This window comes from Furipterus horrens, unplaced genomic scaffold (genome assembly GCF_987537825.1).
Source record: "Furipterus horrens unplaced genomic scaffold, mFurHor1.1.pri manual_scaffold_5, whole genome shotgun sequence".
Classification (NCBI taxonomy): Eukaryota; Metazoa; Chordata; class Mammalia; order Chiroptera; family Furipteridae; genus Furipterus; species Furipterus horrens.
Genome location: NW_028327175.1, coordinates 179,407,411 through 179,431,167, shown reverse-complemented (window position 1 = coordinate 179,431,167; position 23,757 = coordinate 179,407,411). Strand labels below are relative to the sequence as shown.

Genomic DNA, 23,757 nt, shown 5'->3' with positions numbered 1-23,757 from the left:
TATTTTCTGTGGTAGAAAAATGTAATGGCACATACATGTGTATTCGTGTGTGGGTTTTACAAAAACATAAGACAAACTTATCAGAATATACAAAAAGAAAAAATCCACCTTTTCTGACTCCTCAACCACATGAGTGCTCCCACATTCTGACAATTCTTTGGCACTCTCAACCTTCTTGTCCACAGGTTTCACTCCAAATTGTGCCTCCTCCTCTTCTTCATTGCTGAATAGCAAAGGTGGTACCTCCGGGACAGTCTCTTTTTTCTACCAAAAGATGAGTAAATGACATCCTCATGAATAATATCAACAGAACCACTTGAAAATGGAGTAGAGCTGCTATCCCAGAGGAACGCCTTGTATGTCTTATTCCACAAACCTTTGGAGTGGTAAAACTGGGTAAAATAACCTTTGGACTGGGCTTAGAGCAGCATTGTATCCCAATGGTTTGCCAAGATAACAAGAAACCAGAGATTACAACTAAGACTGAAAATTTAAAACATTCTTTAGAATGAACATCACTGTCTTAGTTTATCTATACATATAGAAATTCCTTCCTTAGTTTATTAACAACCACAGAAACGCTTTCCTTCTCTTCATGTAATTGTTCCCCTTCCCTTGCCTCCTAATCAGAATGCTATGTGGGTTTCTGGCTGAATCAGTGCTTCCTGAAGAGCTATTCTTTCTTTTGGATCTCGAACAAATGCTTGCTGTCCCTCATTTGGCCTTTTTCGGTTAACACTCAACAACAACAACAACAACAAAACCGGTGTGCTATCCCTGCAATGCACAGAACAAGCTGAAACTACAGGCCTCTTTAGGGAGTGTTGTGGGAGAGAGCAAGGAAGGCAGGCTACGCCCTGGGCCTACCTTGGCAGGAAGCCAAGAAACCATTAATTGCCCCATTGCTCTCCCTTTTTCCTACAGCCAATTAACAGCTAGACTGAAGAACACTGCTGTCTTCAAGATTTACTTTGGTAGGCTTAAATTTTGTTCTCTTGGCTCACACACAAGCACTAACAAGACTGTCCTTTCAATAACCCTCCCTCATTTAAATCCTAAAAAACACACCCCTGGGTGAAGATTTAACATGCTAATGAGACATGTAAAGCATGAAGAATCATGTATGTAGTTCCACTACTTAGGCACCAAAGTCCCCGCCTGCCTCTACATACTTAAGACATGCCACACAGACTGCATCCTTTCTGCCTCAACTTATTTAAAACAGTTCCCCCGGTTTTGTTCAGGGGCAACAGCACCTCCTTTCTCCCCCAGGACGCTGTTTCCCTCGTGTGTACAAGCTTTTTAATAAACCTCTCACCTGAGTATAGTTTTTGTGGTCAACGCCTTTAATTTCCATCTCGGGAGTTCCCAAGCATCCCATACACCATTAACAATAGGACAGGATATTGAAGGGGGAACAAAGAAAAAGGAGAAATAAACACTACTACCCCAGACTCGCAGATATGGCACTTTAGAGTTTCTGCTACCATGTCTTCTGCACCTGGTCTCCTTGTGTCTCTCAACTCCACAGATACCAACATCGCTTACTTAGATCCTTACCTCTGCCACCAAGACAATTACTAGTCTTTCTGCCTTCCTCCTCTTACATTTCTGCTACATAACATCTTCCAGAGTTGTCTTGCTAAAATAAAATACCAGATTAACTTCATTTCCTACCCCAAACATGCTGTTTGCATTAAGCAAAGGCTAAGCATGTCAATCAACTGACACCTCATTATATCCCTTTATTCATCTGCACCTCATCAGTCCTCACTATTCCTTAAATTTATTGCAAACTTTCACACTGCCATGCCTTCTCCTCCTTACTTTAGAAGCAAATCCTCATCTTTCAAGGTTTTCCTGTTCTCTTCAGTATCATTTGCTTCGTTGATAAGAATATTACTTATATCTCTACCTAGCCCTTACTTTCTTCTTAATTTATTTTAATAGCTACCACACATCTGTTGGTGTATTTACTTAATGAATCATACAGTATATTTCCACACCAATTACGGTATTTTACATCAAGTAAGGGTCACCACAGGATTGCGAGCACTTTGCTCCATCTCTCATCTCTTTCATACTGGGAGACGAAAACTTCAGAGATTAGGAAACTGAGGTTATATGACTTGAGTAGATGTACCACCACTCTTAGGGCAAGTGACATCAAAAATTCTTGAGAAAAATACTATAACTCTCTCATCCTACTAGACTAGATGATATGAAGTCAAGTTAGGAAGAAAAGTTTGGAAACTAAAGAACAACACTACTATGATAAAAAATACTATTAATGAAGAATACTAAGGTAAGGAAATTTTTAGTTATTGTTAGAAAGAGATCCTTAAAATAATAATCATTTGAACTTGAAATAAAAGACTGAAAACCCACAAAAGAGTTTCAGAAGAAATAAGGCAAACTGCATTAAATAAAGGAAAAACGTTTGTGCAGTGTGGGTTCACTGAAAATTACATGTAACTTCAATGCAAGTTGATGAGGATAAAAAAACAAGAATTATGGTAAAACATATTCTCCCTTCAAATAACTATGGGCCTTAATCCAAGGAAAATGTTACCCAAACTACTGGTTTTAAACCTTTCTAAACATAAGCTGACTCTTCATCATTGTCATAATTTTCTTCATAGGTTTACAAGTCACATTTACCTTACTTTAAAAAATTCTAAGATTTCTAAACAGAAAATATCTTTTATATACTTTGTCCAAAGGTGATTATATTTCACAAATGGTAAAAATTATGTGTGCAGGTTGTTCAGCTACTTACAATGTGAATCTCTGAACTTTGTATTATTTGATCATCATAATACTATAGATTTTAGTTTTTCATTTACAGAACCTTCAAAATTCATTAGATTAGTGCTTATTTATCCAAGGTAGAAGTTACTACTTATAATTTATAAAGAAAAGCCACTCAGATCTCCCGACTCTTTTAACCATGGAGCCACTAAGTGTCCTATTTAGGGAGACACATGGACAGGTGATTCATGAAAAAGATTTTGAGCATCTGAGAAGCACCAGCAGAAGCTCCAGAGCCCAGAAAGACAGAACGCTCCTCCAGCACTGAATGCTTCTAGTACAAACTGTGCAACCCCACTTAATGGGAATATGGTTAGGGAACAGTTCCTCAATCATTAACTGGCATATGCCTGGTCTGGGGGGTTTTGATAGGACAAGTTAACATTTGTACTATGTCTGAAAATATGAAGACTATTTCCAGACAAAAGAGACAACAACCTCTTCTGGAGTGTTCTGGAACAGGATGAGTCCCCTAGCATATGTGGTACATGAGACTGGAAAAGATAAGTCCAGTTTGAATGAGATTAAAGGTGGCATGGTAGGCTGAGCTGAGGTATTGTAACAAGAACATGATAGAATCGGTTATCTTTAAGAAGAGCTAGGGCAACAGCAAGGAGAGCAGATGAAGGGAAGGAAGACTGACAGAGGCAAGTTAAAAAATTATCTGAATAGTCATGATTAAAGATGACAAGGCAGGAGAGTAGAAGCATCCCTAACAACCTTGCAGAAAACAGTGGTGATACTCCATCAAAGGAGAAATAGTCACACATGTCCTGGTATAGTTGCACTGTGGAATAATATTATGTGGAAACAGCAAAGTGCAAAATGACAATAATGCTGCAGGACAAAAAGGATTCATAGAAATATAGAAAAACACTGACTAAATTTTTTTTTTAATGTAAATGTTTAGAAACAGGCCTGAAAAACTGACAACACTGTTACCAGTGACGACATCTAGGAAGGAATGTGGAATGGGACTTCGGAATCTCTATACATTTTTAAAACCATTTTTGAGAAAGCATGCATGTATTACAGTATAATTTAAAATAAACTTTAAACAAAACAATATTTAATAGTCATGGAAAAAGAGCAAAGTAACAACCTGTAGAAAACAGAAACTTCCAGGCTCCTTTACTGACATAGCCTTCCTTCACTGTACCCCTAAAAGGGGCAATGTACCTGGGAATATGCAGGTATCAGGGATTTGGTCACCTGTCACTCTAGTTGGAGGGGTAAATTTTCTTCATCCAGCCCCGTGGAAGAGCTGCCTTTTGGATTCTGTGGCTGCTCGCACATGGGAGGAGTGCCAGGCAACTCAGCAATTCTTCCCAGTCTTGGTCTTTCTGCCTCTAACACATGCCAAACTGGAGTGGTCTTGAGCTTGCTGCTGAAGGTCCTCATGGCAGGCCGTGAGTCAGTTTGATTCTTGGCCTTTTAAGCTAATCTAGCACAGGTGTTCTTCAGGGGTTATAGCTTAAGAAGTTCTGTATTTCCCTTGGGAATGGTAGCAATGGCCAGATGGCAATAAAATAGGGAATGCATTGGAGAAGGATAAATGACCGGCCAAAGACAGGATTCCAGTATGTGTAGTTCCACTGAACAATTATTATTGAAATGCCACCTTCCTCTCGTTCTTTAATACTCCTTTTTGACATAACTAACATCAACATTGGCTAAATGTTTTAGCTTGGGTGATTGTGGTAGTGATGCCACTTAGATATAATCACTGCAAGGATATTTACACCATAAGCCACTCACTGGCTACTTTTTTTCTTATCATATATTTAAAAAAAAAATTCTTTTTAACTGTGGTAAAAAACACTTAACATAAAATTTACCATTTTAACCATTTCTAAGTGTATCATTCAGTAGTGTTAAAAATATTTGCATTGCTTTGCAACCAATCTTCAAAATTTTTTGTCTTGCAAAACTAAAACTCTGTACCCATTAGACAATTCCTCATTTCCCACAATCCCTAGACCCTGGCAAGCACCACTTTACTTCCTATTTCTATAAATCTGACTATTCCAAGTACCTCATGTAAGTGGAAGTATACGTGATTTGTCTTTTTCTGACTGGTTTCTTCCAGATTCAAACATATTGTAGCATGTCAGAATTTTCTTCCTCTTTAATGACTTACTACTAACATAAACCAGAGTCTTAGCACTTAAAACATGCTCCTAAAAGAGATTATTCATGCTTGAACTGCCCTGGTCTAGTGGTAGCAGAACTCCACACAACGGGCACTAAACCCGGCAATTCCTCTAGGAGAAATGTAGCAGCACTCCCCTTGAGACTCTGAGACCTGTACCTGATTCTGAACCGGTCTGCATGACATGGAAGAATCCTTTTCTCCAGGCTCTGCAGTGTATTTCCTTTGTAACATACCACTAACCAGAAGATCTCTTTCTAAAACTACGTAAATGAATTTTTCCATTAGACTCAGTCTCCAAGGTCAAGCTTTAGGAACTGATTCAGAAAGGTATCACTATCTATGTAACATCACCTCAAGGATACTTCCTGAAACTAAGAGGTTAAAAATACCGTTGTCCTTGTCGCAGGAGGAACAGATGTGGGAGGAGAACCAAACAGAGAACTTCCGTAATCAGCATCATCTTCAAAGAGGAGTGATGCTCTCTGGGTCTTCGTGTGGCTACACAAACAAACAAAAGTCAAATAAAAGGCGTTTATTTTTTTGTTTTTGTTTTTTTTTAAATACAATGTCCATACTATACCACATCTATAGAAATTCACCTACCACTAAAACACTTGAGCCATCTGTTGACCTTACACAGTTGAAAGCAAACAAGAAAAACCTTTGAAGTAGGTGAAGTTTGTATCTAGCAGATATTCAGCCTATGTCTTTCACCCCTATGGTACAAACATCCAGGGGTTTCTTAATGAGACATCTGGTATTTTTAAGCATCTAAGATAGTTATTTTTTAACTAGGTAGAGCAGGAGAAAATCTTATGTGTGACTTTCTGAACAAATAATTTCTAAACAAACAAACACACAAATAAAAACCCCAACCCAGACTTCCGGCCAAGACGGAGGTGTAGACAGACACGCTGTGTCTCCCTCCATAACTAAGAAGGAATACAACTACCTCAAAACTAGAAACAACCAGAAGTTCCAGAAAATCAAACCGCATGGAAGTCCAGCAATCAAAGATATAAAGAAGAAATACTAATCCAGATAGGCAGGAAGGGTGTAGCCGGGGTGGATAGGAGGCGGTGTGGTGGTAGCAGGAGTGGCGGCAGTGGTAGGCCAGAAAAAAGCACAGTCACACATTTTAAAAAGCCAGGAGGGACACCTGGGGAGCGTTCCCAGCTGCTCACCGGACCTTGCAACTCACGGACCCAGCACTGGGGAAAATCAAGCCTCATTGCTTCTGACTATGCAGACCAGTGGGGGTTGGGGTGGAGGCAGAAACTGCTAGTCTCAGCTGAGTCCACTTGTTTAAAGGGCCCCCACTGTAAAGAATGTCTGCAGACCCACCCACTCTGGGAACGACAACCAGGCCAGCAGCCAGAGGGGGCCTAGGCCAACAGCCAGAGGGGCGCCAGTCCGGTGTGGAAGTGGGAAAGGTGCCTGGAAAAGGGGCGAGTGCTGGGAAGGCAGCATTGTTCCCTCTTAGACTCCTCACCCACATACAGCGCCACAACATAAGGAAACAGGTTGACCAATACTGACGAACCCCTAAGGCTCCGCCCCTTACAACAGACGCAGAGGCAAACAAACACAGGACCCTGTCAGAATGAGGACACAAAGAAGTATGTCCCAAAAGGTGGAACAGATCAAGGTTCCAGTGGGAGAACTAACGACAAGGAAATAGACAACCTAACAAACGCAGAATTCGAAATACTGGTGATAAAGATGTTCAAACAGACTTGACAGATATGCTTGAGTATGGCAAATACATAAGAGAAGAAGTGAAGGCTATGCCAAGTGAAATGAAGGAAAATCCACACAAAACCGATGGTGAAGGGAAGGAAACCGGGGTTCAAATCAATGATTTGGAACATTAGGAAGAAAAAAACAGTCAACCAGTGCAGAATGAGGAAGCAAGAATTGAAAAAAATGAGGAAAACTTCCCAAATTTTGTGAAGGAGATAGACATACAGGTCCGAGAAGCATGGAGGGTCCCGGGCGAGCTGGATCCAGAGGGGACCATACCAGGATGCATCATAATTGAGATGCCAAAGGTGAAAGATAAAGACAGAGTCATGGGGGCAGCAGGAGAGACACGGAGACTTGCCTACATGGGAGTGCCTATAGGACTATCAGCTGATTTCTCAAAAGAAACTTTGCAGGCAGGAAGGGACTGGCAAGCAGTATTCAATGTGATGAAAGGCAACATGCAACCTGGATTACTCTATCCAGCAAAGTTATCATTTGGAATGGAAGGGTAGATGAAGTGCTTCCCAGATTAGGTAAAGCTAAAGGAGTTCATCATCACCAAGCCATTATTATATGAAATGTCAAAAGGACTTACCTAAGAAAAACAAGAACAAAACTATGAACATTAAAATGACAACAAACTCACAACAACTGAATCTAACAAATAAAAACAAAATCCAACTAAACAAACCAGAATAGCAACAGAATCATAGGTATGGGGATCATCTGGAGGGTTATCAGCTGGGAGTGGGGAAAATGAGAAATGGGGGAATGGTGCAGGGACTAAGAAGCATAATTGGTTGGTACAAAATAGACAGGGGGAAGTTAAAAATAATATAGGAAAGGGTGAAGCCAAAGAACTTACATGCATGACTCATGGACATGAACTAAGGGGGGTGGGATTCCTGGAGGGAAGGGGGCTACTGGGCAGAAAGGAGCAAAGGGGAAAAAAAATAGAACTACTGTAACAACATAATCAATAAAATATACTTAAAAAAAAAACCCTAACCCACAGAAAAAGATTTGATGACAGATTCTAAAGGTAATCGGAGAAAAGCTAGTTTTCTGGACATAGATAACTAAAGAGAAAACAAAGACAGTTAAACGTTAACCTGGCCCTCATTCCACATCTTAGCAACTACTGGTTATATTTTGGCCTCTCAACAAATTCTGTCCTTAGAAGAAAAATATGCTGCTCAGTGAACTAGAGTATTCCTCATTATAAATAATAGGGTAGGTATTCTCAATGATTTAAAAAGTACAGATATCGCTGACAGCTCTATGGGTGGTGGTGGGATTGAGCAGAGAAAGAAACAAAAAGAGGGCTTCCGGCCAAGATGGAGGCCTAGACAGACACTCTGTGTCTCCCTCCACAACTAAGAAGGAATACAACTACCTCAAAACTAGAGACAACCTGAAGTTCCAAAAAAGCAGGCGGAATGGAAGTCCAACAAACAAAGATATAAAGAAGAAATACTCATCCAGACAGGTAGGAGGGGCAGGTCAAGGGTGGAAAAGACGCAGTGTGGTGGTAGCAGCAGTGGCAGACTGCTGGAAAGCGCAATCACACATTTTAAAAAGTCAGGAGGGACAGCTGGGTAGCACTCCCAGCACCAGACCAGACCATACAGCTCATAGTCCCAGCGCCGGGGAAAATCAAGCCTCATTGCTTCTGACTGTGCAAACAGTGTGTGTTGGGGTGGATGAAGAAACTGCTGGTCTCTCAGCAGAGTCCACTTTTTTAAAGGGCCCCCACGGTCCTAGAATCTCTGCAGAACCACCCAGTCTGGGAACAACGACCAGGGAAATAGCAAGAGAGGTGTCAGTCCCATATGGAAGTGGGAGAAGTGCCTGGAAAAGGAGCCAGTGCTAAGCAAGCGGCATTGTTCCCTCTCAGACCCTGCCCCACACATACAGCGCCACGACGTGGTGAAAAGGGTTGCCCTGTACTGACAAATACCTAGGGCTCCGCACCTTACAATGTAACAGGCGCGACAGCTCTACCTAAGACACAGAGGCAAACAAACACTGGAGCCTGTCAGAATGAGGAGACAGAGAAGTATGGCCCAAAAGGGGGAACAGATCAAGGTTCCATTAGGAGAACTAAGCGACAAGGAGATAACCAACCTCACAGATGAGGAGACAGCCAACCAAACAGATGCAAACTTCAAAACAGGGGTGATAAAGATGCTCACAGCCTTGACAGATATGCTTGAGTACAGCAAATGCATAAGGGAAGAAGTGGAGAGAAGATGGCAGAGGAGTGAGGGGAGGCTGCGCTTTCAGGCTCCCGAGACCTGTCTGCAGTTTGGGCTAATTGCAGAAAGAACATATCAGTGAGGAGCTGGACACTGGCAGGAGTCGAGCCTTGGCACTGCCGGATTAGAGAAAAACCATCTGGGAACAACCTGTTTAGTGAGGATAGCAGAGGAAAAAGGGACGAAACAGGATTCCTGACTGGGGTGGCTGCCCGAGCTGCGGCTGGAAGTACACAAAGGCTTTTTGGCGACCACAGGCTTCCCCAGAGACGAGTTGGGAGGAGAGCAGATCCCTGCCCGCTGGCAGAGACCAGACTGGACCAAGTGGCATTGGTGCTGAAGGACAGGAGACAGCGTACTGCTGTGCATGTGAGAACGTGATTTTCCTTTGTATTTTTCTATTGTGGACTGCAGAGAGGGGTGGAAAGTTTGGGAGTGGTAGGACACTCTTGAGGAGTGCAGGTGCAGAGCTGCGCTCGTCCACACCCCAACCCTCCCCTTGGGTCACACGGGCGCTCATAGGGAAGTGCCCTCATTCACCGGCCCATGTGCACAGCCGCGAGTCCAGGTGCCCCTCAGACACTCCCCAACAAACATAAGATCAGTGCCCCAACGGGAACAGGGAAGGTCCACTGAACACGCAGAAGACTGTGCGCAGACACCCCTATCCAGCTCCAGTGGGCGCCAGGCACCAGTCCCCAGGCCGGAACGCACACCACTTGCTCAGGCTCCGCTCATGCCCGCCCAAACGGGTTCTGGACGGCGGGCAGCTGTGGCAGGGGAACAGCGGGCAGCAGCAACTCACAGACGCTCACTTCCACTGTGCACAAGTGTCCGGGGCCCCACACTGAAAGTCAAGAGACCAACTCCCGGAGCTCGGCTCAGCAGGACTGAGGCTAGCTCTCGGGCCACCTTCCGTGCGCACGGGCGTGAGAGCACAGAAGCACCTCGGCCCGGCCTCAATAGGCGCCAATCGCTCACTTCCACTGTGCCCAAGTGTCTGGGACCCTGCCCTGTGAGGCGAGAGACCAGGGCCCGGAGCGCAGCTCGACAGGCCCGAAGCAAGCTCTTGGGCTACCCTGCGCGCACAGGGGCACACGCGCAAAGGCCCCTCAGCTGGCTCCAGCCGGCGCATACCACGGCTGCAAGGAACAAGAACCTCTGACCCGCCACATTAGACCAGCTGGGGATGCAGAAAAAGATGACAACAAATGAAGGCTGAACTGACATCTCCACAAAAGAACTCAAGACAAAGTGGATAGAGTGACTCTCAATCAACTAGCCAGAAGGAAGATTCTACCAAAGAGCATCTGAAATATAACCAGACAGCATAAACAAACGACGTAAAGGGTAACCCAAGAACATCAGGCTCAGGAGATCAAAGAGACAGCACCACTGAAACCCCCAGATCTCCTATAAAGAATCTCCTACCACAAAGATTGGAAGTCAAAGCAGAGAAACCCAAAAAAATAAAAACAAACAAGAAGAATCTAACACGGTAAGATGCAGTAACAACCTCTCAATGAAAAGAAAAGAGGAATCCCCAGAAAGAGAGGTAGATGGAATAGACATAGCCCAAATGTCAGACATGGAATTCAAAACAATGGTGGTGAAGAAGCTCAATATACTCGACAATCTTAAAAACAACTATGACAACCTCCAAGGAAGTTATCAGCAGCTCCAAGAAAATAACAGGGAACTTGCAGAGAACTACACCAGTATAAAAAAAGACATGGGAACTATTAACAAGACCCAGGAAGAAATGAAGAATTCAATCTCTGAACTGAAAAACACAATAGAATCAGTCAAAAGCAGACTAAACGAAGCAGAGGATCGGATTAGTGAGTTAGAAGATAATGTAGAGAAAAACTCTCAGACAATACAGCAAAATGAAAAATATGAACAAGATGTAAGGGAATTACAGGATAGCATGAGAAGAAGTAATATCAGGATCATCAGAATAAGAGAGGGAGAAGAAAAGGAGCATAGAATTGAAAAACTGAGAGGAGAAATAGTGACAGAAAATTTTTCCAACCTGATGAGAGAAAAAGTTATACAAGTTCAGGAAGCACAGAGAGTACCAATGAAGAGGAACCCTAAAAAACCCACTCCATGGCACATCATAATTAAAATGGCAACATTCAAAGACAAAGAGAGAATCCTAAAAGCAGCAAGAGAAAAACAGCAAGTAACATACAAGGGAGCTCTGATAAGGTTATCAACCGATTTCTCAACAGAAACACTACAAGCCAGAAGGGAATGGTCAAAAATATTTCAAGCAATGAAAAACAAAGGCCTACAACCAAGAATACTCTACCCAGCAAGGCTCTCATTCAAAATGGAAGGTGAAATAAGGAGTTTCCTAGACAAAGGAAGGCTAAAAGAATACATCTCCACCAAACCAGCATTGCAGGAGATGCTAAAGGGAATGTTTTAAGAAAAAGAAGAAAAAGAGAGGAGAGAAACACAGGTACAAAGGAAAATGAATAAATATTTGTCAATAATAACCTTAAATGTAAATGGATTAAATGCTCCAATTAAAAGACATAGGGTAACGGAATGGATACGAAAACAGGACCCACATATTTGCTGTCTATAAGAAACACACCTCAAAACAAAAGATTTACACAGATTGAAAGTAAAGGGATATAAAAAAATATTCCAAGCAAAGAGACCGGAAAAAAAAGCCAGGGTAGCAGTCCTTATATCAGACAAAACAGATTTCAAAGCAAGGACAATAAAAAGAGACAAAGAAGGACATTTCATAACTTAAAGGAACAATCCATCAAGAAGATAAAACACTGATAAACATATATGCACCCAACATAGGAGCACCCAAATACATAAAGCAAATACTAGAAGACCACAAGAAGGATATCAATAACAACACACTCATAGTAGGGGACTTCAACACTCCATTATCAACAATAGACAGATCATCAAAGCAAAGAAACACCAAGGATATACAGGCATGAACAACACACTAAACCACATGGACTTAACTGATATATATATATATAAGAAGCAAAATATACATTCTTTTCAAATGCACATGGGACATTTTCAAAGACAGACCACATGATAAGACACAAAACAAGCCTCAACAAATTCAAGAAAATTAAAATTACATCAAGCATTTTTTCAGACCACAATGCCTTGAAACTAAATATCAACCTCAGAGAAAAAAAATCAAAGATACCCAAACTCATGGAGAATGAATAACATGCTATTGAATAATGAATGGGTTAACAATGACATCAAAGAAGAAATCAAGAAATTTCTGGAAACTAATGATAATGAACACACAACAGCCCAAAACCTATGGGACACAGCAACAGCAGTCCTAAGAGGGAAGTTCATAGCAATACAGGCATATCTGAAAAGAATAGAAGAATCTCAAATAAAAAATATAACCCTAAAGCTACAAGAACTAAAACAACAACAACAAACAAAGCCTAGGGCAAGAAGAAGGAAGGAAATCATCAAGATCAGAGCAGAATTAAATGACATAGAGACTAAACAAACAATCCAAAAGATCAATGAAACTAGGAGCTGGTTCTTTGAAAACATAAAATCGACAAGCCTCTAGCCAGGCTCATCAAGAAAAAAAAAGAGAAGACCCAAATAAACAAATTCAGAACTGAAAGAGGAGAAATCAAGACTGATACCACAGAAATACAAACGATAGTAAAAAACTACTACAGACAACAGTATGTCAAGAAATTTGACAACCTAGAAGAAATGGACAAATTTCTAGAAACATATAACCTTCCAAAACTGAATCAAAAAGAAGTGGAAAGTTTCAACAGACCAATAAGAAAGAAGGAAATTGAAACAGTAATCAAAAATCTCCCTGCACACAAAAGCCCTGGACCAGATGGCTTCACAGGTGAATTTTACAAAACATTTAGGGAAGAACTAACTCCTACGCTCTTCAAACTATTCCAAAAAATCCAAGAAGAGGGAAAAATCCCAAACTCTTTCTATGTCGTTGGCGGCGGCAGCCGTCCGTCTCGAGAGACGATGGTGTAGCTTCTTAAGAGTCCATCTGCACCGCCGAGAACGGCCGCGCAGTCCGACTCGGGAGCGACACGGTAGTATCTGTCTCCTCCCGTGTTGAATCGACGATGACGCTGAAGCTACAGAGCCTGGGCAGGGTGATATGGAGGGTCTGCTGTTGCCCATGCAGCAGACCCCCCCTCTCTTCGCAGCTGAAGGGTCCAAGGGAAAGACGGAGTCGATACAGCTTGGCTTCAGGTGCGCCGCAGGAGTTGCCGGTGTTGACTACAACGTCAAACCGCCTTAGGGACTCCGGCTCCGGATTTTCTGTCGGGGTTTACTCCCTTAGCCCTTCCCCTGAAGAGGTATGCCGCAAGGCAGCGGAGGTTTTTTGGAGTCAGAGTTTTCCTTCTCTGATGTGCTTTCTATGAAGCCAGTTATTACCCTAATCCCAAAACCAGGTCAAGACACAACAAAGAAAGGAAACTACAGGCCAATATCACTGATGAACATAGATGCTAAAATCCTCAATAAAATATTGGCCAACAGGATCCAGCAATACATCGAAAAGATCAAACACCACGATCAAGTGGGATTCATCCTAGGGATGCAAAGATGGTTTAATATTCGCAAATCAATAAATATAATACATCACCTAAACAAAATGAAAGACAAAAATCACATGATCATATCAATAGATGCAGAAAAAGCATTTGATAAAGTACAACACCCATTTATGATGAAAACACTCAGCAAAACGGGAACAGAGGGAGCATTCCTTAACATAATTAAGGCTATATATGAGAAGCCTGAAGCCAACATCATACTCAATGGACAAAAACCTGAAAGCATTCCCCCTGAAATCAGGAACTAGACAAGGCTATCCACTCTCTCCACTTCTATTCAACATAGTGTTGGAAGTCCTAGCCACAGCAATCAGACAAGACAAAGAAATAAAAGGCATCCAAATTGGGAAAGAAGAAGTAAAACTATCATTATATGCAGATGACATAATAGTATACCTAGAAAACCCTATAAACTCCACTAAAAGACTACTCGATATAATAAGTGAATTTGGCAAAATAGCAAGGTACAAAATAAATATAGAGAAATCTAAGGCATTTCTGTACACCAACAATAAAATATCAGAGACAGAAACAACAAACAAAAAAAACACCATTTACTATAGCAACAAGAAAAATAACGTACCTAGGAGTAAACTTAACCAAAGAGATAAAAGACCTGTACTCTGAAAATTACATAACATTGAAGAAAGAAATTAAGGAAGATACAAATAAATGGAAGCAAATACCATGTTCTTGGATGGGAAGAATCAACATCATCAAAATGGCCATACTATCCAAAGCAATTTATAGATTCAATGCAATCTCTATTAAAATACCAATGACATATTTCACAGACCTAGAACAAATACTTCAAAAATTCATATGGAACCAAAAAAGACCCCGAATAGCAAAAGGAATCTTGAGACAGAAGAACACAGCAGGAGGAGTCACAATACCAGACATCAAACAATACTACAAAGCCACTGTGATCAAAACAGTCTGATACTGGCATAAGTACAGACATATAGATCAGTGGAACAGAATAGAGAATCCAGAAATAAACCCAGGCCTCTATGGTCAACTAATATTTGATAAAGGAGGAAGGAACATAAAATGGAGTGAGAAGAGCCTCTTTAACAAATGGTGCTGGGAGAAATGGATAGGAACTTGCAAAAAAATGAAACTAGACCACCAACTTACACTACAACCTAGAATAAACTCAAGATGGATCGAAGACTTAAATTTAAGCCATGACACCATAAAAGTCCTAGAGGAAAACATAGGCAGGAAAATTTCAGATATCTCACATAACAGTATCTTCACGAATACATCTCCTAAGGCAAGAGAGATAAAGGAAAAAATAAACAAATGGGACTACATCAAACTAAAGAGTTTTGGCTCAGCAAAAGGAAACATCAGCAAGATGAAAAGGAAACCAACCATATGGGAAAACATATTTGCCAATGACATCACAGACAGGGGACTGATCTCCAAAATATATAAAGAGCTTATACGACTCAACATCAAGAAAAGAAACAACCCAATTAAAAAATGGGCAAAGGAACTGAACAAACACTTCTCTGAAGAGGACATACAGAAGGTCCATAGACCCATGAAAAAATGCTCAACATCACTAGCCATCAGAGAGATGAAAATAAAAACCACAATGAGATACCACTTTACACTAGTCAGAATGGCCATCATCAACAAATCAACAAACAACAAGTGCTGGCAAGGATGTGGAGAAACGGGAACCCTACTGCACTGTTGATGGGAATGCAGACTGGTGCAGCCACTATGGAAAACAGTATGGAATTACCTCAAAAAACTAAAAATGGAACTGCCTTTTGAACCAGGGATTCCACTGCTAGGATTATACCCAAAAAATCCTAAAACACTAATTCAAAAGAACTTATGCACCCCTATGTTCATAGCAGCACTGTTCACAATAGCTAAGTGCTGGGAACAGCCTAAATGCCCATCTGTAGATGAGTGGATCAAAAAACTGTGGTACATTTACACAACGGAGTACTATGTAGCAGAAAGAAAGAAGGAACTCCTGCCATTTGCAACAACATGGATGGAACTAGAGAGAATTATGCTTAGTGAAATAAGCCAGGCAAAGAAAGAAAAATACCATATGATATCACCTAATACAGGAAACTAAAGAACAGCACAAACAAAAGAACTAAATAGAACAAAGAGAAGAATAGCAGTCAATAAGGGGGAGGGGGGAGAGAGAGAAGGGGGATAAGTAAGGGAAGGGTTTAGTCAAAGAACAAGTATAAATGACTCATGGACATGGACAAAGGGGAGGGATATGATTGTGGGAGAAGGGGTGGGCTGGGTGGGGGAGAAAAATGGAGAAAAAATGGGACAACTGTAATTGAAAAACCAAAAAAGAAAAATTAAAAAAAAAAAGGGAAGAAGTGAAGATTATGCTAAATGAAACGAAGGAAAATCCACACAAAACCAATGGTGCAGGGAAAGAAATTGGGGTTCAAATCAATGATTGGAACATAAGGAAGAAAAAAACAGTCAAGTAGTGCAGAATGAGGAAACAAGAATTGAAAAAAATGAGGAGAGGCTTAGGAACCTCTGGAACAACTTTAAATGTGCCAATATCCAAATCATAGGGGTGCCAGAAGGAGATTGGGAAGAACAAGAAATTGAAAGCTTATGTGAGAAAATAATGAAGGAAAACTCGCCAAATTTGGTGAGGAATAGACATACAAGTCCAGGAAGCACAGAGAGTCCCAAACAAGCTAGACCCAAAAAGGACCACACCATGACACATCATAATTAAAATGCCAAAGGTTCAAGATAAGGACTCACCTGTCCTTAGCAATAACAAACAAATCATCTCCGGCATCTTCTTCAAAGAGGCTGGTCTTTTTCATAGTCTCCTGATCCTGGGTGGTCCCAGAGTCCTTAAATTCTCCTTTGGAACTGTTGGCAGATGCTGAGTTGGTCTGTGAATCACTAATATTCCACTGGTCCTTAAAATACAAAATATGTATTAAAATCCAGTGGCAATGTGGTCTAAGGAACCTAGGAAGTTAAAAAAATATTTACATTCATTAAACTAAGTTATATCTAAACTAAGTATTACGCTAAGTGTGTCACACCTGAAGAAAGCTCATGTCCAGGACTTTTCTTGGAACCCAAATATGGACAGCTGGGTTCTTTGTGATTTCACAGACCTTCTCATGCCTTCATCCTCCACTGCCTGCCACAATGTTTCTCCTCTCTAAGGTTCTGTTCTGTTAGGACCAGGGAACTTGTCTACTTTAGAGGATCAAAAGGAAGAGGAAAATTAAAAAATAAATCAAAAGCTCTCAACTTTGGAGAGAAATACGTAAATTAAAAAATCCCAAAGCAGGATAAAAAAAAAATGTATAGAAAGCTCATGCTATGCACATGTAAACACAACACAATAAAAGGCGCTAGTGACCCTTTTACTATGGAATTCTGAATCTGGACTTAGCATTAAAGGAAACCTCACCTGGCTTTGCTCATCCTCTCAAATCAAGGAATTCCTGAGCACTTGCTTAAGTGGTCCTTTTGTCTCTAGTGTCTAGAGCTTTGCAAATCAAAGCAGGGTCTGCAAGCCAGCAGCATCTGTTACTTAGAATCTCAGGTTCCACCCCAGTCTTTCTGAATCAGAACCTGCATTCATAACAGGATGCCCAGGAAATTTCTTGAGACAGGCTCCTCTAGAGAAGCAACTATATACTAGATTCCATGAAAGAGCTTTAGAAAACTATACCTTCAAACCAATTAATTCAGAATCTCTAGCAGTGGAACCCAGTATTAGCACTCTTTAAAAATTCTCCAAGTGATTGCCAAGGGCAGCTAATGTAAAGAACCACTGTTCTAGAATGCTGGTTATCTTTACTCTGCAAGTAATGTTGTTCCTATTTTCCTTGAACCACTATAGTAAGGAAAACTCAACTGATGGTTGGTCATCACCACAGGGAAAATGACTAACAATGCAAAAAGAAGGGAAAAAAAAGGAAAATCCATTGTAAGTTTATACATTTGAGTAGAAAAAGAAAATTATGCTGTTTCATTTAGGTTGATTTCAATAAAAACATTAACAACTCCTGTGTTCCTGTAAGAGCAGGGCTCCCCACCCCATGCACACTGGGCCTCCAGAGGGACAAGCCGAGGTCTTACAGAGGCCTCCTCCCCCAGGGACTGACCTGCCTGACAGAGTAGGAGTCAAATCTGTACATTGTGTCACTGGCTTTTTTTAAATATTTCATTTATTTATTTTTAGAGAGAGGGGAGAGGGGGGAGAAAGAGAAGGAGAAAAACATCAATGTGTGAGAGAAATATCGATTGGTTGCCTCTCACACGTCCCCAACTTGGTACCTGGCCTGCAACCCAGGCTTATGCCCTGACTGAGAATCCAAAAGGCAATCCTTCAGTCCACAGGCTGGTGCTCAATCCACTGAGACACATCAGCCAGGGTTCACTGCCTGTTATTTTATGTTTTCCTTTCTCTAAGGGTTTTTAGTTGGAGTTTTCTTTTTGGCTGAGTTGGCACTAATCCTTAGGATGCCAAGAGAACCATTTCATGAAAATACCAAATAAATTTGTGTTATGGAAAAATAAAATTAAAAATGAAAACATTAGACTTCCACCCAAGATGGAGGCGTAGCAGACACGCTGCATTTCCCTCCACAACTAAGAAAGAATATATCTACCTCAAAACCAGAAACAACCAGAAGTTCCAGAAAATCAAACTGCATGGAAGTCCAGCAAACAAAGATATAAAGAGGAAATACTCATCCAGACAGGTAGGAAGGGCGGAGCCGGGACAGAGAGGAAGCAGTGTGGTGGCGACAGCAACGGCAGCTGTGGCCGCAGCGGCAGCAGGCCAGCAGAAAGTGCAGTCACACATTTTACAAAGTCAGGAGGGACACCTGGGGAGCTATCCCAGCTCCTGACCAGACAGCACAGCTCATGGTCCCAGCACCGGGGAAAATCAAGCCTCATTGCGTCTGACTCTGCAGACCAGTGGGGGTTGGGATGGAGGCAGAAACTGCCAGTCTCTCAGCAGAGTCTGCTTGCTTAAAGGGCCCCCACAGTCCAAGGATGTCTGCAGACCCCCCCACTGTGGGAACAAAGGCCAAGGTAGCAGCTAGAGAGGCACCAGTCCCACTGGGAAGTAGGAGAAGTGCCAGGAAAAGGGGCGAGTGCTGGGCAGGCGGTATTGTTCCCTCTTGGACCCCACCCCCACATACAGCACCACAACATGGTGGAACAGGTTACCCTTTACTGACAAAACCCTAAGGCTCCGCCCCTTACAATGTAATAGGAGCGACAGCTTTACCTGAGACACGGAGGCAAACAAACACAGGAACTTGTCAGAATGAGGAGACACAGAAGTATGGCCCAAAAGGGGGAACGGATCAAGGTTCCAGTGTGAGAACTAAGAGAGGAGACAGCCAACCTAACAGATGCAGAATTCAAAACAATGGTGATAAAGATGCTCACAGGCTTGAAAGACAGGCTTGAGTATGGAAGATGCATAAGGGAAGAAGTGAAAGCTATGCTAAGTGAAACGAAGGAAAATCCACACAAAACCAATGGTGAAGGGAAGGAAACCGGGGTTCAAATCAATGATTTGGAACATAAGGAAGAAAAAAACAGTCAACCAGTGCAGAATAAGGAAGCAAGAATTGAAAAAAATGAGGAAAACTTCCCAAATTTTACGAAAGAGATGGACATACAGGTCCGGGAAGCACAGACTGTCCCAGGAGAGCTGGACCCAGAGAGGACCACACCAGGACACACCATCATTAAGATGCCAAAAGTGAAAGATAAAGAGAGAGTCCTGGGGGCAGCAAGAGAGAGGCCGAGAGTTGCCTACAGGGGGGTGCCTATAGGACTATCAGCTGATTTCTCAGAGGACACTTTGCAGGCAGGAAGTGACTGGCAAGCAGTATTCACTGTGATGAAAAGCAACCTGCAGCCAAGATTACTCTATCCAGCAAAGCTATCATTTAGAATGGAAGGACCAATGAAGTGCTTCCCAGACAAGGTAAAGTTAAAGGAGCTCATCATCACCAAGCCATTATTATATGAAATGTCAAAGGGACTCATTAAGAAAAAGAAGATCAAAACTATGAACACTAAAATGACAACAAACTCACAACTGAATCTAAAAAATAAAAACAAAATCAAACTAAGCAAACCAGAATACGAACAGAATCATAGGTATGGGGATCATTTGGAGGGTTATCAGCTGGGAGGGGGGAGTGGGAGACATGGGGATATGGTGCAGGGATTAAGAAGCATAATCGGATGGTACAAAATAAACAGGGGAAGTTAAGAATAATATACGAAAAGGTGAAGCCAAGAACTTATATGCGTGGACATGAACTAAGTGGGGTGGGATTGCTGGAGGGAAGGGGGATACTGGGCAGAGGGGAGCAAAGGGGAAAAAAATGGAACAATTGTAACAACATAATCAATAAAATATACTTAAATACGAAAAAAAAAATTAACATTATATCTATCCATATCATACCCTCATAATTTGCCTGTGTTAAAATAAAGAGCAATTATTATAATAAAAAATTTTTATTGCTCAGGATTTTTAATATCATTATATTTAAAGTTTTTTTCTGTATAGCTAAATCTGAACAGCAGCTAAATCATATTTCGCTACCGGCTTTGCTAATGTTTCTAGAAAGTAAACCGAAATATTGTTAAACTCTAATAAAAAAGGAGTTAAACTTGTACAGGATATTCCTAACATGTCCAGGTTCATGTTATTAATTTTGTTATTTCAGGGATCATGTAATAAGATAAAATAAGGCCTAACTCATTTGAATTAGCACACATTATAATTTTAGGGTCGTATCTATTTTATTCCTAACCATTTTTTAAAAATTAATATTTAATTTAATATACTATACTATCTTTAAGACAAAAAAGGTTAGTCTTGTGAACATATTCTTTAGTGACTGAACTTTACCTGATATAAAGTAGGGAGAAAAAGAAAATGTTTAGGAGAGCTGTAGCTCTTAAATCCCATCAAACAATGCCCTCTTCCTTTCTAGTAGACTTTCAACCCACCTCCTCATCACTGCTGAACAATAAGGCAGATGCTTTCTTTTTGGAGGGTGCAGAGGGTTTTGATTTCTCTTGGCTCTGAGTTCGTAGAGATGGTATCTGCTTTTTAGCAGCTGTAGCCCCAAAAAGATTATCCTAGAAAAACAAATGGCAGAGGAGTACAACAACTTTATACACATAAAACAAAAAACTTAAGACATTGTCTCATGTCTAATTGTTAAGAGAGTATATCTCTAGTCAGGTACAAAATATATATAACACATACAGGGAAAAATCACAAAATGCTTCTAAATCCCACTTCTCTCTCACATACAAGCCTACAACAATCTAGTAGTCTCTAAGTGTATTCTCCTTCCACAAAAGGTAAACACAGCACAGAACATGAAGGCAGGGCACCTGGGAGGGAGCAGCAGAGGGAGAAGTGAGTGGGGAGAAATGTAACCCACTGGTGGAAGCAGGCCTTCTGTGCTCACTGGGGAGGCCACAGCCTGCAGCTGCTAGGAGAGCAGCCCAGCATCCTGCAGTAGCCAGCAACTTGCACCTGTCTTTATATGAATTACACTCTGCAGCCATGGCTAAAAGGGGTGAAATATAGGGCTTTCTCTACTCTTTTACGTTTGTAAAGGACACAAACCTGGGACAGAGGGAAAAAATGATTTGTGTTTCTGGTTAATTTTAAAGACAATACAAACTTAAGAAGTAGTTTACTAAATAAAATCACTGACCTACTAAGAGCTGATTCTTTTTTTTTTTAATGTTTTATTGATTATGCTGTTACAGTTGTCCCAATTTCTTTTCCCTCTGCTCCCCTCCACCCAGTGGCCCCCCTCCCACCAGTTGTCCCCCTCATTTAGTCCATGTCCATTGGTTGTGCATATAGTTCTTTTCAACCTCTTCCTGTCTACTCTATTCCCTCCTACTATGCTTCTCAATTCCTGTACCATCTCCCTCCCTTTCCCCTTTACCCCTTCCCCCTTCCTGCTGACCTCCCACCAATATGTTCCCCATACCTATAGTTCTTTTTCCACTCTCGTTGCCTACTTAATTTCTTTGTTTCGATTCCCTAGCTTCTGTTGTTGGTTGTTGTGATGTAGTTTTCATTTTAATGTTCACAGTTTTCATCCTCCTCCTAAACCTGTCCCTTTAACATCTCATATAATAGTGGTTTGGATCTAATAAACTCCTTCAGTTTTGCTTTGTCCTGGAAGCACTTCCTCTGCCCTTCTATTCTGAATGACAGTTTCACTGGATAGAGTATTTGTGGCTGTAGGTTTTTGATTTCCATTACTTTGAATATTTGTTACCAGTCCCTTCTTGCCAGCAGGGTATCCTTTGAGAAATCAGCTGATAGTCTAATTGGGACCCTTCTTTTCTTCTCTCTTGCTGCCTTTGAGATTCTCTCTTTATCTTTAATTTTTGACAATTTGATTATAACATGTCTTGGAGTGGTTCTTCCTGGGTCTAGTTTATTTGAAACTCTGTGCTTCCTGGACCTGTAAGTCTATTTCCTTCCCCAAGTTGGGAAGTTCTGCTTCATTATTTTTTCACATAATTTTTCAATTTCTAGTTCTTCTTCTTCGCCCTCTGGCAATCCTATTATTTGAATGTTCTTTCGCTTATAGCTGTCCCAGAGGTTTCTGAGCCTCTCCTCACATTCCTTACTTTTTGTTTTCCCTTTCTGCACTGGTTGACTGTTTGTTCCATCCCTATGTTCCGATTTACTGATTTGATCTCTGGATTTTATTTCCTCACCACTTGTCTCATATGTGTTTTCGTTCATTTCAGTATGATTAGCTTTCATTCATTCCCTGTCTTGTTCCAAATCTTTTGTTAATTTTGTAAGCCATCTTATGACTATAGCTCTGTACTGAGCCTCAGAAATATTTCCTATTTGTTCGTCTGTCAGGTCCCGCATCTACTGCCTGGTGAGCTGCGTCACCGGGATTTCAATTGTGGTCTGTTTCATTTTGACAGATTTGTGTTTAGCTTTGCTTCCTGGGCAGGCTATAGTGGGCGGAGCCCCATGCACTCGTCATTACCCAGTGATCGGTGGCAATTGGCCACCTTTTTCGACGCACTGTGGCGCCTTGTGTGCGAGCGGGGGTTCGAGATGGATTCCTGCCTTTACTCTCCGCTGAGAGACCGGGATCCTCTTCCTCCATTGCCCCGTCCTCTGGGCCTCACCGTTCGAGGCAATGGGGGGTCTGCCTTCCCCAGCGTTGGAATCGCGAGCTTACGGGTCTCGATTGCAGCCAAGATTGCTCCCCAGGTGTTTCTCGCAGTCCCACCGCTATCCCCGCTGCTACCACAAACAACACCACGGTTTCTTGCCCCTCCTACCCATCTGGATGAGCACCGCTGGTTTATAACTTCATACGTTGGGCTTCCATGTATTTTTATTTTCTGGAATTTCTGGTTATCTTTTGTTTTGAGGTAGTTGTATTCCTACTCAGCTGTGGAGGGAGACCAAGCATGTCAGTCTAAGCCTCCATCTTGGCCGGAAGTCTAAGAGCTGATTCTTATAGGTTCAAAGACATATGTAAATATTTGTATCATCAAGCATTCCAGAGCGCCTATTAAGGTACTTTTATTTAGATAAGAATAATAAAACCATCAGAAAGCCTGAGCCAAAGTTAGATAGAAAAACACCCTTAACAGTATATTACAGTAGGTGCACAGTCCTGAAATGTAAGGATTCGATAAAGGGAGCCTTTAAAAAGTGTGGGAAGGAAGGAAAGGCCATGAGAATACTGAACTGGTATCCAATGGGGATACTAACGACCAGAGCTAATATTTACTGTGTACTTACTACAAGCCAGGCACTGCACCAAAGGGTGTACATTCGTTGTCTGAGCTATCACATTTTTAAGTTACTTGTCCAAGTTCCCTGATCTGCAAGTGGTAGAGTGGTAGAGCTAGGATATGAGCGCTGACGTCTGATGCTGAAGCCCAGGAGCTCAGCCACCTCACAGGACCATGTAAGAATGAAAGGTTGCTCTGTCTTCCCTCTTATTTCCTCCCCAACTTTGCTCTCTCATCCAGGGTGGGAAAGAAAAGCAAGGTGAGGATATAGCTGCCTTCCCCTCTTGCTCCCCTTTGACCCAAGACTTTCTTGTAGATCATTGGATATAAC

At 41.6% G+C, this 23,757-nt stretch overlaps 1 protein-coding gene across 5 annotated transcripts in view; it reads right to left on the bottom strand.

Moving 5' to 3' along the window:
- Positions 1 to 23,757, bottom strand: part of LOC150010478 (WASH complex subunit 2-like) — a 70,105-nt gene that overhangs the window by 10,254 nt on the left and 36,094 nt on the right. For 3 of the 5 annotated variants that reach the window (XM_090278381.1, XM_090278382.1, XM_090278383.1), the window contains 4 exons: positions 20,628 to 20,759; positions 16,371 to 16,534; positions 5,356 to 5,464; positions 109 to 264 (listed from right to left, as the gene is read on the bottom strand). In XM_090278381.1, coding sequence (XP_090134507.1) covers positions 109 to 264; positions 5,356 to 5,464; positions 16,371 to 16,534; positions 20,628 to 20,759 — 561 coding nt within the window. The remainder of the gene's footprint in view (positions 1 to 108; positions 265 to 5,355; positions 5,465 to 16,370; positions 16,535 to 20,627; positions 20,760 to 23,757) is intronic. The other 2 variants (XM_090278384.1, XM_090278385.1) reach the window with 1 other exon arrangement.